Consider the following 19,611-nt stretch of genomic DNA (forward strand, 5'->3'; position numbering starts at 1 on the left):
TTTTAAGTTCACAGCAAAATTGAACGGAAAGTACAGAGAGTTTCCATATACCTCCTGCCCCCACAAATGCACAACTTCCCCCACTATTAACATCCTGCGCCACAGTGGTGTATTTGTTACCATCGATGAACATATTAATACATTGATACATCATTATCATTCAGAGCCCATAGTATGTATTAGGCTTCATTCTTGGTGTTGTATATTCTATGGGTTTTGACAAAGGTATGAATACATGCATTCTTCATTATAGTATCATACAGAATAGTTTCCCTACCCTAAAAATCCTCCGTGCTCTGTCTACTCATGCCTCTCTCCTCTCTAACCCCTAGCAACCACTGATCTTTTCACTGTCTCCACAGTTTGGCCTTTTCTAGAATGTCACATAGTTGGAATTATACAATACAGTACATAGTCTTTTCAGATTGGCATTCTCTGATTTCTACCTGCTAGACCACTCATATTAACCTCAGTTTACCTGTGTAGAAGCAGATAGTGGCTGATACATAAAATGAAAATAGAAGCTACAAAGCGTGGCCTGGGGAACTCTTGCATCAGCATCACATGGGGGTGATAAAGCCCTGAGGTACGGAAGAAAAAAGGACTATTGTGGTTAGGGAACTGTGTTTAGAGGGGTTTGGGTGATAAGAGAGCCTTGGAAAGAGAAGCAGGGCCCCTAGTCTGTGCAGGGCTATGCAGGTCAGGGTATTTTTCAACATGTAACAGGAAGCTATTGGAGGGTTTTGAGCAGAGTAATCAGATCTCATTTACATTTTAAAAATAACATGCTGACTGCTGAAGAGAAGTGACTGCAGGTGGACCTAAGGAGCAGTCCCAGTTAGGGGACCATAGCAGTAGCTGAGGCAAGAGATGATGGTGGTTTTCTCTAGAGCGATAGCAACGCCCCTGGTGAGAAACATAGGGATTGGAGACATTGTGAAGGCAGAATAGCTCAGATTTGTTAATGGATTGAATGGGGTATAAAAGGCAGTGATTCAGAGAGTGTTAGGGAAGAAACCTAATTTGCTGGCTTCATGAACTTGCAGATTTACCAAAATAATAAAGATCGATATGGGGAAGGAACTCGGGGGATGGGGGTATAGGGGGTATAGGGTGTTGCACATGTATGATGTCTTCAACATAACATTTTCCCCAACATTCTATTTTATTTTTTATAATGGCATGGGCAAGGGTGCACCCGCCCCCAACATTCTATACTGAACATTTTCAGAGAACTGGAAAGAATTTTACAATAAATACCCATATACCCGCCACCTAAATTTGACATCTTACCATACTCTATCCATCTCTCCACGCCTCTATCAGCCTATCTTACTTTTATACTGCATTTAAATTGCAGCATCAATGCACTTCGCTATGAATTCACCCCAGCACACTTATTCCCACTTTTTTCTTTTGATTTAAAATTTACATACAAGATGAAATGCTCAAATCTCAAGTGCACATTCGCTGAGTTTGGACACATGCATACATTTTTCTACACCTTAAATTTCAGAGGCTAGGAAATATAATTAAACATACTGCAGGATTTAGGAATCTGGAGCTCAGAGGAGAGGTCTGGCTCCAAATAGTAAATTTGGGACTCTTCAGAACACAGGACTATTTAAGTAATGTGATTGGGTGAAATAACCCAGGGCGCAGAGGAGAAGGGAAAGGGTCTGTTGTCCTCAGAGTCCGGGGTTTTGAGGGCTGTCGGGCAGGAGAGCGGGAGCAGGGCGGGAGGTCAGGGGTTGAGCAAGCTGGCCCAGGCCGCCGGGGTCCTGGAAAGCACGCCCGCTCGGCGCCACGGCGCGGTCCTTGGTAGCCATCCGAGGTGACCTGAGGAGTCACTAGGTGCAGAGAAGGGGTGGGCAAGTCTGGGGAGCAGGCGTGGAGGGGGCTCCGGGCCCGAGGCGGGAAGGGCAGCCGGCAGGAGGGGGAAAGAGGAGGAAGGCAGAAAGGGAGAAAAGGAGATATAGGGTGTGGAGGGGAAAAGGGAGGAAGAGGAGGGGCTCGGGAAGGGGGAAGAGGAGAAGAGTGAAGCGGAGGCAGGAAAGAGGAGGGGGAGACGCGGAGGGAGGGGAGCGGCGGGGATGGGCGGAGTCGCCGCAGCGGCCGGTCGAGGGGCGGGCAGAGGGAGGGGGTGTGTGCGCGGGTCACATGGTCGCGCTGCCCTCCCCGTCAGCCGCCCTCGCCGCCGCGGTGCGCTGGCTGCAGGAAGCCGCCGCGCCGCCGCTTTTGTTGTCAGGGACCCCGCGAGGAGCGCCGCTCGCCGGCCCCACCATCCTCGCTCACTGCAGCCCGCCCTCCGGCTGCAGGGCGCGGGTCCCGGGCGCCCCGCCTGCCCTGCTCATGAGGGGGCCCGGCGACCACAGCTGCTTCCAGCCCGGGGCGGCGCGGCGCTGAGGCAGCGGCGGCGGCGCTGCCCCTCTGCGGGAAGCGGGTGGCCTCGGCCCCCTGCCCGAGGGCACCATGGAGGTGAATGCGGGTAAGAGCCAGACTGCGGCGGATGGGGGGCCGGCCGAGGGGGCTCTCGGAGCCCGCTGGGGCACTCGGGAGGGCGGTGGCAGGGGGTGTCCCCAGGCCCCGCGGGGCATGGTGGGCTGCTGCGCGGTGCTTGTCCGCCTCGGGCTCGGTTCCCGTCGCCCCCCGGGCCGCTCCGCGCCCTCCCTCCCGACTCCCTGCAAAGCCGCAGCGCGGCCCGGCGGCACCCGGCCCGGCCCCCCCCTCACATGGCCCGGCCGCGCGAGCCACGTGCGCGCTGTGTTTACGTTCGGCGGCGCGCGGGCGCCGGTTGGCTGGGCGGGCGCGTGACGCGGCATTACATAATGATCGCTGAGGCGGCGGCAGCGGGCGGGGACACGTGAGGCCGCTCGGCTCCCTGACCCACATTCCCCGGGGCCGCAGGGACACGTGGGGGCGGGATCGCGCGCGCGCCGGCCGGGAGCGCCACGGTTTCCCGGGAGGCCCCGCCCCTTTGGAACCCTCCGGGCTGTGACGTGGCAGCGATTCCCTCCCCCGCGGAGTTGCACACTGCGGAGGAGGCCGCGCGTGCGCGGCCGCTGAACCCCGCGGCGGGGCGGCCCTGGGGCGGGCACTGAGCCGCAGTGCCCCGGCCGGTGCGGGCGCGGCCGCGAGGTCACCCCGAGGTGTGGACCTTGGGTCGCCCGGCGCCTGGTGACGCTGGCGGCTTCATGTCTTGGAGAGCCTGAGGAGGAAGTGCGGGGCGAGGGCTCTCCACAGGCCGAAGGAGGCGTCTGGAGGGAAGCGTGGGGCTTCCCTAATGGGAGACCCTCAAAGGACCTCTGAGGCGCTTAGATCTCGAACAGTACCCCGCATACTGGGTAACACCCGCCCTTGTTAGGATGTCGCCTCACTATTAACAGAAAAAAATGTTTCCTCTAGGACACGACCTGTCTTAGACACCCACAGTCTTAAAAACGGCTCGAAAATCCCCTCGGGCTGGGGTTTTACTGTAAACGGGTCACACCCGAAGCTCATCATTCAGCTCGCGTATGGTCTGGATGACTCAGGTGATCTTAGGTGACTTCGAGACCTTACATAAGAGCGGCCCTTCTTCATTTAAATTAAAAAATTGTAATCCTGTGAGTCCCTGACCCTTCCTGAACCTGATTAAGAGAATTTGGCTTTAGATCTTTTTCTTGTTAAATTTTCTGTTACATTAGCACGGGACAGTACCGTGCTCCCTTTCCCCCTTTTGTCTGCCCCAAATGATGGCCCTTACACATACCGAGGTTGCAGAAGCAGCCAGTTTTTGTTATTTTTTTGAGATATATGCACGTCTAAGAATCATGCCTTGGTAACAAGTGTATTGTGACTTTTAGGCCAACAGTAAAAATAAAGTCATTTTCTAATTGTGTTTTAATTACCTAATGCGCCTGCTTATCCTTTAAGGGTATTTTTAAAAATTCAGTAACTCTATCGTAGCATTAAACTTTCACGTGAGAGGAATTCAGAGGTTATCAGGTTCAGCCTCTTACAACTCAGCCTTTATCATATATTCTTCCAGCTTTGCATCCTCAGAAGGCTGGCTCAAGTGCGTAGGAAGTTTTTCTCTGCTTTGAGCCTTCCTGGAACCTGATCACTGATCTTAATCTTGTCTTTGGAGCTACAAATTATAAAAATTCCCCTGGATGACAGTGCCGGTCCTTTGCCCCCTTCAGTTCTTCCAATTAACACTTCTCATCCCTTGCTCCGTGTTGTTTTTTCTGATCACTCATCATCCTGGTTGCCCTTTGGGATGTAGCACCCAGAAGTGACAGAACAGGCCCCTGAGGAAGTGCTTGGACAATTACCAAGTTCCAAGTTGCCCTCTTTGTTTTTGGATCCTGCTGCAAATGAGCTCTCTGGCAGGCTTATTTTTTTTGGCATATTTCTTTGCTGACTCACAGTAACTTTGCAATCAGCTAGGACCTTTAATATGAACTATTTTGAAGCTGGGTTTCATTCATTGTGCAGATAATTGCTTGACTTGAAGTGTAGGCATATGCAATTATTTTTCTTAAGTTTTCTCTTGTTTGGCTCCAAGTTCACTGTTGTCACAAGCTGTTAGCTAGTATATTAACAGTTTGCTCCCTGTAAGAGGGAGCTTTAGTAAGCATTCCCTTTACCTTCCTTCAGATTGTTGTAAACATTGACCAGGGTGGGGTCAAGTTCAGTGCTGTGTGGCACACATCTGCCCTTCCCTCTAGGTTGATATCCGTTGATACACATTCAACCAGTGGTCATTTAATCTTACTGCCCTATAATTTATGACACACTGTCTACTCTGTCCGTGACTAATACAAATGTGAAATACTGAAGTGGTAGGAGAAATTGACTCTATACATTTTTGTCACAGAAAGATTTTGATTGAGTATACCAAGTGTTTTTTTTGAAGTAAAATATAACTCATTGCACATGCATAACCATGGATGTAATTCACATTTTAAAAATTAGGAGAACATTCCTACACAGTCTATCTCTACAAATCTACTGTGTTATTTTAACTTGAAAAAAAATCAGAGGGATGTAAGGGCAAAGAAATCTTCACTTGGGGGGAGAAACAGCAAGATAATGGGAAGAATCGTAAGAAAAGTAGGAACTTGCTTGACTAGTCTGTAAGGTTAAGGGATCGAAAAGGTAGTGTGCAAATAACCTACAGAGAAACCACTGGGTCTGTATGACATTAAAAAGAGGAAGAAGAAATGATAGGGAGAGTTAGTTTTGTTTGAACTGTTCTGACTGAACTCTTCAGCATAAGGATGGCAAAATTATAATCACCAATATCTGTTGAGCACTTACTATGTGCCAGGCCATTAACATGGATTCCTTACATTAATTCTATGAAGGAAGATGCTGTTGCCACCATCTTAAAGATGAGGGGCTTAGTAAATTGAAATTAAGTAAATTACCCAGGCACGTGGTAGAGCCAGAATTTGAATCCATGAAGTCCTCTTGGGGAGTACAAACTGTTTAACTACTATGCTGTAATGGAGTTTAGCCTACATAACTGGAAGGTTTGTGCACAACTTGCTAGTCCCGTGTTCTTGGGGGCGAAGGAGATAGTGTATGGATCCACTTAGTTTGCAGTGGCATAGGTCATAGCAGGTGGAAAAGGGCAGGCATCTGCAGAGCCTCCCAATTTCATTATTCCTCTCTTTTTTAATATTGTTGGCTGGGCGCGGTGGCTCACGCCTGTAATCCTAACACTCTGGGAGGCCGAGGCGGGTGGATCGCTCAAGGTCAGGAGTTCGAGACCAGCCTGAGCAAGAGCGAGACCCCGTCTCTACTAAAAAAATAGAAAGAAATTATCTGGACAGCTAAAAATATATATACAGAAAAAATTAGCCGGCATGGTGGCGCATGCCTGTAGTCCCAGCTACTTGGGAGGCTGAGGCAGGAGATCACTTGAGCCCAGGAGTGTGAGGTTGCTGTGAGCTAGGCTGACGCCACGGCACTCTAGCCTGGGCAACAGAGTGAGACTGTGTCTCAAAAAAAAAAAAAAAAAAAAAATATTGTTGCCAGTCAAGTTGGTTTTCTTCCAGACACTAGATTACGCCTTGGCCTCCTGTCTTCAGTAATTTATATGGAGACAAAAATACTATTTTACAAAATAAGTTCTCTTTATTTTTTTATCACCCCACTTAAAAAAGTATAATTTCTTACATGATATATCATTTAATAATTTACACATTGTTCAAGACCCCACTTAGATATTGTTATCTTGGCTGTGTTTACCCCTCTTGGTCTCTGCCCTCTTTAGTATGGTCCTCAGCAGTTCACAGTCATTTGTGTGAAACATTGCTCACATTAGCAAGTGTTTACCCCGGTGGCCTATAAGGCTTTTTAGGGAAGGGACCATGCTGTTCTCTGGAGCCCTGACACCCAGGACACAATTGGAAGTTTAGTACTTCAATTAGATCTATACTCTACCACACTGTGAGTAGGAATTATTAATAACCCACTTCTAAAATGAGGAAACTAAAGCTCTTTGGTGGTAAAATTTTTAAGTCACAAGGCAAAAAAGTACAGTCATGACTTGAATTTGTCCATTTGAAGTCAGGCATACTTTCCAGGATGGTGAGCCATTGAGAGTGGGAGCGTTTTAATGACAGAAAAGCCTGGAAAAGGGGTAAGAAGACCCAGTATATGCAGGAACAATAAGTGCTTTCCAGCAATGCAAAAGTGGATATTGATGTCTGGCTTGTCTGAAGTTGACCACTGGGTAAGCCCTAGCCTGGGAACCTGGCCTAGCTCCAGGGTCCCTTTCAACTAAAAATAGAGAAAACTGCCTCATCTAATTTTAGCTCAAGGCATCTAAGAAGCACATTCTGCCTGTTCTGGAGGTGTTGGGACTTGCTGGTTTGGGGATTTTACCTTTTTGCTTTATCATCAAAAACTGTGTGTGCAAAAAGCACTTTAATAATCCCTTTTATGAACACCATTTCATTTCAATCTTTGTAATAACTCTGGGAGATACTCCCATTTTATAGACGGTGACTCAGGCTTAGAGAGATTCAAAGTGAATTGCTTGCCCAAGTCGTCTCACTAAGAAATAGTAGTTTGGGCCGGGCTTGGTGGCTCATGTCTGTAATCCTAGCACTTTCGGAGGCCAAGGCGGGAGGATCGCTTGAGCTCAGGAGTTCGAGATCAGCCTGAGCAAGAGTGAAACCCTGTCTCTACCACAAAAAAAAAAAAAAAAAAAAATATATATATATATATATATGTATTTATATGAATTAGCTGGCGGTCGTGGCACCCACCTGTAGTGCCAGCTGCTTGGGAGGCTGAGGCAGGAGGGTCACTTGAGCCCAGGAGTTTGAGGTTGCAGCGAGCTATGATGATGCCACTGCACTTTAGCTTGAGCGACAGAGTGAGACTCTGTCTCAGAAAAAAAAGAATGTAATAATAGTTTGTACTCTGGAATTGGACAGCTTTAACTTTCAACTCTGGCCCTGCCACTTAGTTGATGTATTACCCTCTCTGAGCTCTGAATTTCTCATTTATAAAAATGAGTTAATGAAAGTTAATTCTCAGGGTTCTTTTGAGAATGAAATGCGATGTGAAATTGTGTCATTTTATTCTTGGAATCCTATAGGTATGTGGTGACGTGTAGTTTCGCTTTCTTTTCTTCACTGGGTTGAGGAACTACTGGATGTACTCCCTGCCTTCTAGGCAATTGAAATTAAAATTTAACCCACATGGTTGCTAACAATCAGGTTGGTAGAGTGATGTCCAGTAGCAAGAGTATATACTAAGACAACTAAATCAGTGTTGAAGATCTTGCTAGGAGACTGCAGCTGCTTCCAGATGGATCATCCTGATTCTATGGCACCTGGCACAAATGTTTGAAATCTCTAAAGATAGAAATTGAATCTTACCTGGATTGATAATAGCCCTGTAATTTTTCTTAGGGTTTATTTTTGAGCTTTTGCAAAGGAAGTTGTTTTCTGGGTAATTACAATACATTGCATTGCCCAGTCAGTGCTTTTAAGCAGTTCTTAAGCCATCTGAATGGCTCTGATTTCTAAAAGTTTATTTCTAACCTAAGGTAGTCAGAAGACCTTGTGAATAAAAATGACTCAAAATGCTGGCTTTAGGAAAGTCTTACATCCAAGGAAAGATGTCACTTTCTCATCTTTTATCCTCCTGAGATGTTAGGCGTGAATTTAATACCTAAGGCATTACTTTAGAAAAGACAAATAGCTATGAGACCTTCCTTTGGGAGTTCATTGAGGACTAAGAATACTATTTGACTTTGCACAGTATCCTATTCTGAGTGGAAACACGTGTGAAAAAATTAGCACTTTATTAATACCTGGAATTTCTCAAATGAACTTCAGATCTCTGAAGTTTTATAAAAGCACAATGGTTTTACCCAGTAACATGACATTAAATAGGTTTATAGGTTAAAGTGGTTTTTCTTTGGATTCACAGGGTCTTAATAAAATTCAGGCAGTCAATGAAAACATCAACCTTTAAAACTATGGGCCAATTTGGAATTCACTGATTCCAGCCATTTTACAATTTTGATGTGCAAAGAATTGCCTGGGGAGCTTGTTAAAAATGGATATTCCTTGGTCTGGGCGCAGTGGCTCACAGCTGTAATCTGAGCATATTGGGAGGAAATTGGTTGAGGCCAGTAGTTTGAGACCAGCCTGGGCAATATAGTGAGACCCTGTCTCTACAAAAAATAATTTAAAAAATTAGCCAGTGTGGTGGCATGTGCCTGTAGTCCTAGCTACTTGGGAGGCTAAGACAGGAGGATAGCTTGAGCCTAGGAGTTTGAGGTTGCGATGAGCTATGATGACACCACAGCACTCCAGCGTGAGGGACAGAGTGAGACCCTGTCTCCAAAAAAAAAAAAAAATTCCTGAGGATACCTTCTCCAATCTGGACAGAGCCTTGGAAACATGTATTTTGAAAAAGCACCAGCTAGTTTTGATGATATATATTTTACATAATTTCTCTGGATGATAAAAATAAAGTTGGGAAGCTTGTGTTCAAAATCTAGGAGCTTTTAGATTTTAAAATCAGTAGTAGATGAAAACTGCCCTTGATCACTTTGTTTTCCGTTGAGCACAGATGAAGTGGTTGGCTTATGGCAGTGTTCCTCAAACTTTAATGTGCATCAGAATCACCAAGAGGGTTTATTAAGGTTTCTGATGTAGTAGACATGCAGTGGGGCCTGAGAATTTGCATTTCTAACAGATTTCAGGTGATGCTGATTCCCCAAGATAGGGACCACACTTTGAGAATGGTTGGTTTGTATTTACGGACCACATTGCAGGAAAAATATTTTATTAATTGTAAAGCTCTAGCTTCCCTCTGGCGGGTGTAAGTGAGACTAACTGTAGGAAGAGCAGATTCACACCTCCAACCTCAAGACTGATACCAGACATATTCTTAATGAATAAAATAATAGATGGAATTGACCACATTACTGATATTTTTTGTCTTTCAAAACCAAATGCATATAGTTGAATTTATGTGTATTAAGTTTGTGTATGATGAACAACATTGTGTGTTTCTTGGTATAGTAGGCACCTATTTTATCTTCTGGGTTGTATTCAAAGCCAGAGTTGTGATTGTGCTTTACTTCTCAGGGTTTCCCAGCCTCAATATATAATTGGTGCTGAAATACATACCTGATATCTAATTTCAACATGACAGACTAAAAGTGGTTTAACATTTCTTTGCCTCTTTTTTCTTGCCTGTGGAAGAAAAACAGGCAGAGTGAATGTCTTTCAATTTTTGGGGATTGTTTTGGCCTTAGCATTTTGCTGCGTGGTTTTATAAAAAAATGATTGATAAAATATGCATCTTATTTAAATAAAAAATAGACTGGGAAATCATTTCCCTTGAGCAGAGGAAGGTTTTTTGTGGAGACAGGGTCTTGCTCTGTTGCCTAGGCTAGAGTACAGTGGTGTCATTGTAGCTCACCGCAACCTCAAACTCCTGGGCTCAAGTGATCCTCCTGACTCTGCCTCCTCAGTAGCTAGGACTACAGGCACGTGCCACCATGCTGGCTAATTTTTGAAAAAATTTTTGTAGATGTGGAGTCTCACTATATTGCTGAGGCTGATCTTGGACTCCTGGCCTCAAGTGATCCTCCTGCTTCAGCCTCCCAAGGTGTTAGGATTATAGGTGTGAGCCACTGCACCTGGCCAGAGGAAGTTTTTATTTCAGAGTAAATGCTTAAATTGCATTTGTCACTTTGGAAGGTGCAAAATTGTCCACTTACTGCTCAGTATAGTTATCTAGATTGTTGTCAGAAATGTGATGTCTGTTTTACTTGTGGCTTTCTATTATAATGTTTTATGTTTTATACTACTTGGAATCTGTCCGTGTTATTAGATGTGAAGTTCACAATGCAGAGGAGTAGGTCTTAAAAAGTATGTGTGGCAAGCTTATTACCTGGAAAGCATGCACAGAGAATTAAGAGACACTCTGCACCTAGGTTCTTATGGTCTAGTTGAGAAATAGGCAAATAGTAGGTATAAATAAGAGTTCAGGTGTAAATAAGAGTTCAGGACAGTGATAGAAGAGATATAATTAACCTCTGTATATAATGCACACTGAAAAGCCAGTAAATGTTTGTTGATGAAGGGAAGAAGAAATGAAACCACAGTAGACCTTGGCAGAGAGGATGAGAATTACTTGTTTGGCCTGGGATTTGGAAAAATAATATATTTGGCCAAGAGGTTTCTCTTTAGAACACTTTATCTGTTTGAGGAAAGAAGTTTAAAATTATATCCTGAGAATAATTTTAAGTGCTATTTCTTAACCTGGGAAGTTTACAGTCTTTAAGAGGTCAAGACCAATTTTCAGAGGGGTTGTGGAGATTATATTGGTAAAGTTGTGAATTGTATTTTGAGAGTATCCCTGTGAAGAGGGAATTAGCTTCAGCCTTACTGTTATTCTCTTACAGCATGTATTCTTCCTTCCAGTTTCTTTAATATCTATAAATAGTGAGTCAGAAGAACAAGTAGTCTGATTCCTTAAGAGCTGCTTAGAGATGAATGTGCCTGCAAGTCCAATGGCGGACTGGGGTGGAGACTCTGGGAGAGTATGGAGCCGGGCATTAGGGATTGTCATAGAAGCCTTCAGAGAGCATCAGAACAGAAAGGCGTGGGAATGATGGCTATGAAAGGGTCCCCATTTTGAGATAAATTACTTTATCCGGAGTTCCAAATGTTACATCTGTTCTTGATTAACCCATATTTTTAGCCAAGTGCTGGGGGAGACAAATGATGAACTTGTTTCAAGGCTTGTTTCTGATAAAGGTATAATCAAGGCGGTAAAAAGACCAGAACCAGGTTTTTTCATGGCCAAAACAGTTTGTTTCCTCTAAGCTCTGAAGTCACTCAGGAATGTGTTTCAATCCTTTTAGGAGAAGATTAGAAAATGAAAAGCTTTAGGTTTGGATCTGCATGTGCTCAGAGTAACCAAGCCAGTGATTTAATCACCTTTAAATCAGTAGGAGTTATACGTGCTTTGAACTTTGCGGAAGCAGGAAGAATAATAAGAAATAAGTTACTTTCTACTTTTGATGTAAATAAACATTTACTATCACCTATTTTTTTATTTTATTTTATTTTCTTCTTTTTACCCTTTCTGTGCTAAGCTCTCAGTAGTGTGTTTCTAAAGATGATGGCTTTACTGTTGAGATTTGCAAAAATAAAAATACATATTACCTTGTATCTAATGATCTGGTTTCCCCGTTTTCTAGGAGGTGTGATTGCCTATATCAGTTCTTCCAGCTCAGCCTCTAGCCCTGCCTCTTGTCACAGTGAGGGTTCTGAGAATAGTTTCCAGTCCTCCTCTTCGTCTGTTCCATCTTCTCCAAATAGCTCCAATTCTGATACGAATGGTAATCCCAAGAACGGTGATCTCTCTAATATTGAAGGCATCTTGAAGAGTGATCGAATAGATTGTTCTGTGAAAACAAGCAAATCGAGTGCACCGGGGATGACAAAGAGCCATAGTGGTGTGACAAGTAAGTTTAGTTTTCTAAAGGTTGCTGCCGTTAATTTCAGATGTGGCTTATTTTATCAACTTTTCGTTTGGAGGGGGCCATTATATTTCTAGGTATAATTTTCACTCCCTTCTGGGTAATCATAGATAGTAGCTAGGGAAGAAATCAGTGATGGTTCTAGAGGTTATAGCCTGGGGCTGACATAATTGATTCTCGCGTCAGAGGAAGATATATGATTACATATTCTGCCTGACCTCCTTAGGGTACCTCCTTTTACCACATCTTCACCGTTAACCTTTCTTCTGGACTGCCGGTACTGAATCTTGTTCAGAGTACTGCTCATTGTAGGAAGGAGTTTACTTTTCATGAAATTTGAGATTAGGACACCAAGCGGGATTGGGATAATCAAATGAGTAGTGGGCTTTGGACTCCTGAGTGAGTGTGGAAGTATTTACTAACAAGGACTGGTATATGGGAGGGTAAGGAAGAGATGGGACCTATCTGGCTCCTGTATGTGAATTGAACTAATACAGCTGCCTGTGGGGACATCTGTTAGCACTTTTTATTGATTGATTTCACTGCCTGAATTCTTAATTCTTCTCCAGGAGAATTTTTTTCTTAGTTCTGGTTCCATACCTGGTATAAAGTAACTACATTTATAAAATTTCAGTTTAAAATCATCAGGAAAGGAAAAAACCAGCCCTGTGAGATATTCTTGGCAGTGCCATAACCTGTGTTTAAAAGAAAACTGTGATTACCTTTGATTTGTTAGTTTGATGTAAAAGATTTTTCTTTTACATTATAAAAGTAGATATCTATCTTTTTAAATCACTTGGAAGTTGAATGAAATAAAATATTCAGTTGGAAGGAAAACAGTTCCAGCTTTTCGTGTCATGTCTGTTTGTGCCCTAGAATTTAGTGGCATGGTTCTACTGTGTAAAGTCTGTGGGGATGTGGCGTCAGGATTCCACTATGGAGTTCATGCTTGCGAAGGCTGTAAGGTAAAGCATGCTTTTGTTTCTTTAAGCTACTGATTTTGGGATTAAAGAAGTTGGGGTTAGGTTTACCAGTTTCCACAGTTGATAATCTGAGAGGGAGAGAGAAGTCTGCTTCTCTTCTTAAGTTTTAAGCTTTTTATGTAGTGTATAAACATAACCTGTTTTGAAAAATATTCTTAATTCAACGTATTTTGTTTTTCTGTTAGATTTTGATCAAAATAAATTTGCCATCTCAATTAAATGTACTTATGGTGTGAAACCAAGTGCAGCACATACTCATTCATCAGTGTGCCAGGCACAGTTCTAGGTGGTAGGGAAACACCGAGGAGCAAAACAGATTAGGTACCACTCCTGCCTTGTTGGAATTTAGTTTAAGCCAAGTTTTGAATTAGGTCTCATCAGATACTTTTAAATTCTGACATGTTAGGTATTGGGAGGGGAATACTTGTAAAAAATGTGATGTCTTAACAAATAATGTTAAGTGAGTAAAATAATCTTGAATATAAATTGAGCACTTGGGAAAGCTACATTTTATTTCTATGTTTAGTTGAATATTTCCTAGTTATAGCTATTAGAGCATTGGTCAAATAATTCCAAATGAGGTAGTCTCTACTTCCCTATTAATGTATAGGGATTTTTCTCTCTTTCTCTCTCTCTTTTTAAATCTGGCACAATTCTTTCTCCTGAGTATCAAAAATTAACATGGCAAGGACACATATTCTTGCTGTTCTCTCAGTTAAGACTAGAAGGAATCTAGTTTTGCAGGATATAGTGGGTGAATAAGATAATGAATGTACATGATGGGAGAGGAACTGTTTTCTAGAGTAGCTCTGAATGAACTACAAGTTTGGCGGCTTTTAATAGCTAGGTCGCTTCATAAGACTAGTCAGTATTTTTTATATGTGTAGCATTTTTCCACTGTTTTAAAAATTCTATAAATATTGTTTTTACTTTTGTTTTTCTTTTTACAAACATGTGAAATAATTTTGGGGCAGGCATCATTCTTTATAACTAGAAAATAAAAGTACAAACTGAATGAGTGGAATTGCATATTCTTGATAAATACACATTTGTGTAGTACTCTCTTAAACGTGTCTAGGTCAGTTCTTGTAGTATCCAAGTCAAGTGTATAATATCACAATAATAAAATATAAAATGTTATATTTCACAGCTACTTAATATAGGTTCATGAAATGTGTAGTTAAGATATTCAAGGAAAACTTGCTTAAAATAATTTGGTAATTGTGTTCTTGAGTTTTCTGTTCTACCTGGTTCTGTTCAACCATTAAGCTGGAGATCTTTGAAGACCTATAACAGGGCATGTACTTAAATTGTTTGTGGAGTAAAGGCAGCTGTTTGTAGCCTTCTACTTGGGGACAGGTTTTCCTTGGATCATTAGCTGCTCTGTGGGTATGTGGTATAACACACACCTGTTGCTGACAAGTAGCCAGGGACATCTGGCATGTATAAGTGGCTTTGCCAGTATTAGCAGATGATAATTGAGGAAAAACCAACCTTTGCTAATGTAATCCAGAAGTCTAGTGAGGGAATTATAGCTATCGAACACAGTTTTCAACTTTTTAAGAATTAATCATTTATATTTCAAGAGTTTTGGAATTCGTATGTGATTAAAAGTATGAGATGGAAAATGAGGCTGCAGGCAGGATCTGGTAACAAGGAAAAGTGTAGTTGTTACAAGAGGTGCTTTAGGCAAGTACAAATGATGTCCAAAAGGAAGAATTTTGCTTGGCTAGTAGGTATAGGTACTTACTCATGCCAGTACAAATCCATTTAAACTTTGTATGCCAATATTACATTTCCCTCTGTCTTAAGCCAAAGTTGTTTCCCAGATAGCTAGTCATATACTAGATAGATATATGTGGGGGCAGTGCTTATAAGGACTTCATTTAGATGTTCTTAAATGGATGGAGAAATCTTCCTTTGTTCTTAGGGTTTCTTTCGAAGAAGTATTCAACAAAACATCCAGTACAAGAAGTGCCTGAAGAATGAAAACTGTTCTATAATGAGAATGAATAGGAACAGATGCCAGCAATGTCGCTTCAAAAAGTGTCTTTCTGTTGGAATGTCAAGAGATGGTATGTTCCCAGTTTAAAGAGTGTTCTTAAAGTATATGGAGCTTGGCTTTTATTTCTTAGCATAAACCAGAGCTATAAGCCAGTTACCAGTGGCCCTTTTGTACTTTGGGTGAAGTAGATTTCAAAAAACACATTTTGATTCCTTGTAGGACACCAAATTCATTAAAGTCAAATTTTAGCATCATTATTCCAGAAACAGCTTTTGGCTCAACTTTTTTTTTATCTGCTTCTTGTAAAAATCCCAATTTTTTCTATACAATTTGATTGCTTTTTTTTTTTCCCTAAAAAAACAATCTAGTTTTTCTTGATATAGGAATCTTTGGCTCTTTCTTTTTGATTTCTTAGCATTACTGAGGACCCCATTTCTTATGTGAATTATCTCCCTTGCTTTCTTAGCCCTGAAATGGTAATGTGCTTTTGGGGCACAGATTTTGAACACTTGGAAAGGAGATACAAAATTGAAAGACACATTAGGGTCTGGAGTAAAGGTGATTCTTCAATTTTGGCATGATCCATTCCCACTAAAAAGTAAAAGTTGTGGTAATTTGTGGGACTACAAGTATTATCTGTGGATGACATCTTTCGAAGATGTGTGACTCCTCATTTTGCTTAGGGACATCTTTTTTTTGGATAGTCCCTGTTTTAAATAACATTATAGAGGGGTATGAAGTTTTCAGAGGGATTAGTTTAGTAGGGTTAATTATGAATTGCTAAGAATAAACTTCATATTTATCTAGGAAGGGTCATTGAAGCAATCCCTTAGGTAACTCTAATATCTTAACTGATACAGAAATAGAGTATTGCAATAAGGAGTTTCTTGAATAACAGATTTCAGCAATTGATGTTTTTCAGTTGTCTGAAATTTTTTAAAGAGACTAGAAGTACTAATGCTATAAAAATAGTCAATGTATATTGTGATTGCCCAAAAAGAATAAAACTGGTAATCATTTGTGAAGGAAGGAGTGGAGGTAAAGTATGAGGCACAGTAAAATTGTTTGTCTTTGATAGTGATTGTGTCAGGGGCTACAATTAGATTAGTAAGGCTTTCTAGGAGGGTATGTTGAATTTTTATTATCTCTGTGTATATATTAGACTAGAAAGAAGCTTTTTTCTTTCCCTTAGTAAGGGATAGGCTTATTAGAGACAGGACACCTTCTAAGACTAGCTTCTAAAAGAATGGAGGATAACTGATCTCATTTTTACTTATTTCATTGATTTTTAATTAAAATCCAACAAGTTTTTTTCCAATAACTGCATTCTATTGATCATGATTTTTTTTTTTTTTTAAGATTTTCTGGGCCAGGTGTGGTGGCTCACGCATATAATCCTAGCACTTTGGGAGGCCGAGATGGGAGGATTGCTTGAGGCCAGGAGTTTGAGACCAGCCTGAGCAAGAGTGGGACCCCGTCTCTACAAAAAAAATAGAGAAATTAGCCAGATGTGGCTGTGTACGTCTGTAGTCCCAGCTACTCGGGAGGCTGAGACAGGAGGATTGTGTGAGCCCAGGAGTTTGAGGTTCCAGTGAGCTGTGATGATTTCATTGCATTCTAGCTGGGGTGATGGAGGGAGACCCTATCTCAAAAAAAAAGATTTTTCTTTTTTAAGAAGCCGAAGAGACCCGATAATTTTTTTTTTTTTTTTTTTTTTTTTGAGACAGAGTCTCACTCTGTTGCCCTGGCTAGAGTGAATGCCATGGCGTCATCCTAGCTCACAGCAACCTCAAACTCCTGGGCCCAAGCGATCCTCTTGCCTCAGCCTCCCGAGTAGCTGGGACTACAGGCATGCGCCACCATGCCCGGCTAATTTTTTCTATATATTTTTAGTTGTCCGATTAATTTCTTTCTATTTTTAGTAGAGACGGGGTCTCGCTCTTGCTCAGGCTGCTTTCGAACTCCTGAGCTCAAACAATCCGCCCACCTCGGCCTCCCAGAGTGCTAGGATTACAGGCGTGAGCCACCGCACCCGGCCTGAGACCCGATAATTTAATAGTCAGATCTTGAGAGTAAGGTTATAAAAATGAATTGACAAGGGTCAGATGTTCAGGAAGTGATTGGACCTCCTAGGTTCCATTAATGTTAATGGATGTGGGTAGCTGAATCCCAATACTTTCTTGAGAACAGAGCCCTCAGGTTTGTTAATAAGATGCTGTGTAATGCTGATCTGCTTCAAACTGTGGTTTTCATTAGTTAATTTCATATTTCTTTCTTAGATTTTGCTTATAAAATACCAGGAGATCTTCTCCTTACCTTTGTTTTGGGAAAAAAATGGAAAATTTTCTCTCCCTCTCCTACTGCCTTTGGTACATCAAGACCACAAATTTAGAAAAATTTGGGCGAGAGACATGTAGACACATTCTTTATTTGTTATGACTAGAGGCCATAGCTATTAGAGGTAATTTTGTGTTATTCTTTTGTACAGACAGGTCTTATTTAGAATATAGATGTTAAATATCTTTTTTCTTCAATAGCTGTTCGGTTTGGTCGTATTCCTAAGCGTGAAAAACAGAGGATGCTAATTGAAATGCAAAGTGCAATGAAGACCATGATGAACAGCCAGTTCAGTAGTCACTTGCAGAATGACACGTTAGTAGAACGTCATGAACAGACAGCCTTACCAGCACAGGAGCAGCTGCGACCCAAGCCCCAGCTGGAGCAAGAAAACATCAAAAGCTCTCCTCCTCCCTCTTCTGATTTTGCAAAGGAAGAAGTGATTGGCATGGTGACCAGAGCCCACAAGGATACCTTTATGTATAATCAAGAGCATCGTGAAAACTCAGCTGAGACCATGCAGCCCCAGAGAGGAGAAAGGATCGCCAAGAACATGGAGCAATATAATTTAAATCATGATCATTGTGGCAGTGGGCTTAGCCATTTCCCCTGTAGTGAAAGCCAGCAGCATCTCAATGGACAGTACAAAGGGAGGAACATAATGCATTATCCAAATGGGCATGCCATTTGTATTGCAAATGGACATTGTGTGAACTTCTCCAATGCTTATACTCAAAGAGTATGTGATAGAATTCCGATAGATGGATTTTCTCAGAATGAGAACAAGAATAGTTACCTGTGCAACACTGGAGGGAGAATGCATCTGGTATAGTGAAATCAATTTTTTGCTCACCTTGTATCAAGGAAAGCTTGGAAGGTTTTCTTTTATTTGGGGGCTATACCAACTTGGAGGGGGGTGGTGTCAGATTTATAGAATCAGTTTTTGTGTGTATTTTAGGTCATATGGTTTTAATAAACAATACTTGTTGAATGACCTAATTTCACACAGAGCTAGGTACAAGCATGTGATTTGATTGATGTTATGATTGGGATTAGGATTTTATCTAAAATATGATTCATGCAGAATTATCCTTTAATTCTTGGAAATCCTTTTGAAAATTTCAGCTTTCTGATTAATTAGTACCGTAGTAGCTTTGAGATTTTCTCAAAGGGCTGATCTTCTAGCTTGCCATAAATTCATTGATTTCTATGGGAAGAGGTTTTTGGTTTTTTTTTTAAACCCTTATAATGCAAAAAGGTCTTTGGGTATAGAGCATAGGTGTTCTATTGTTTGAGAATTTAGGAATATTTTAATTTAATAGGCTAGTTTCTAAAGGTTTTCTCAGACTTCATCCTATGAGATGAAGTGATGTTATTCATATCATTCAAGTTTTTTTTTTTTTTTTTTATCAAATACAACATTCTACATGAAAGTACTGTGTTCATATTCAGCCAAAATTTCATCAGAAACAGCAGTACCACACCATTTCCAGTTTAAACCATGAGGTCCTTTGAATAGGGCTTGGTATTTTCTACTGCCAGGTAATTAAAGTCTTTTTTTTTCATTTTCAAAATAGTTGACTCTGCTTCAATCTTCATGTTAGATTTTTTTGTTGCTCGCAAGTATTTGATTCCATGGACATTATATTTTGTTAGGTGTAGTGGCTGCCTTACGGAGGGAAAAATCTGTAGGCATTTAGGTTTTGATTTCATGATATTCTCCATGGTTTTATAATCATCCAATTCCTGGATCTTGTATGGATTTAGAGAAAATTTAAAGACTGATTTTACTAATAGAGTAGATGGTGCATATTTCATAATCTTCTTAGTGTTTTATAACTTCTTGGCTTCCTATTTTCCTCATTTAGAAGCCGCACTTTGTATCCGCATTCAGTGTTTCCTAATTGAACAAGTGGAAGTCAGTGGTCACACCATTGTTTATGAAATAAATGGTCAGTGATCTTTTTAAAAAAATGAGTCACTTTGCTATCTTTTCCTCTTGGAAATTATAACATTGTAATTCTGCCTATTTAGAAATAAGAGAGTTTTGAAATATTAACCAAATGTGGGTTTGGGCTTAGGCCTGTGACTTCTCTCTGTGTTTGGATAAGTCACTAAACCTCAGAGTCTCATTCCTGTATCTAAGAAATGGAAATTATAATCTGCCATAACTAATAGGATTGAGAAACAAATATGTGTGAATTTGTTTTGAAAACCATAAAGCACTATATACCAGCATAAGGTGGCAGCATTGTTACCAAATAAGCTCT

General features: G+C 41.5%; 1 protein-coding gene across 1 annotated transcript in view; it reads left to right on the forward strand.

Moving 5' to 3' along the window:
* The first annotated feature begins 2,155 nt into the window (after window positions 1-2,155).
* The window catches only part of NR1D2 (nuclear receptor subfamily 1, group D, member 2), a 31,203-nt gene continuing 13,747 nt past the window's right edge, over window positions 2,156-19,611 (forward strand). The window contains exons 1-5 of the mRNA XM_012644570.1: window positions 2,156-2,488; window positions 11,735-12,001; window positions 12,893-12,981; window positions 14,930-15,074; window positions 17,542-18,167. Coding sequence (XP_012500024.1) covers window positions 2,473-2,488; window positions 11,735-12,001; window positions 12,893-12,981; window positions 14,930-15,074; window positions 17,542-18,167 — 1,143 coding nt within the window. The 5' untranslated portion in view covers window positions 2,156-2,472. The remainder of the gene's footprint in view (window positions 2,489-11,734; window positions 12,002-12,892; window positions 12,982-14,929; window positions 15,075-17,541; window positions 18,168-19,611) is intronic.

The sequence above is a fragment of the Propithecus coquereli genome, unplaced genomic scaffold, assembly GCF_000956105.1.
Source record: "Propithecus coquereli isolate 6110/MARCELLA unplaced genomic scaffold, Pcoq_1.0 Scaffold214, whole genome shotgun sequence".
Classification (NCBI taxonomy): Eukaryota; Metazoa; Chordata; class Mammalia; order Primates; family Indriidae; genus Propithecus; species Propithecus coquereli.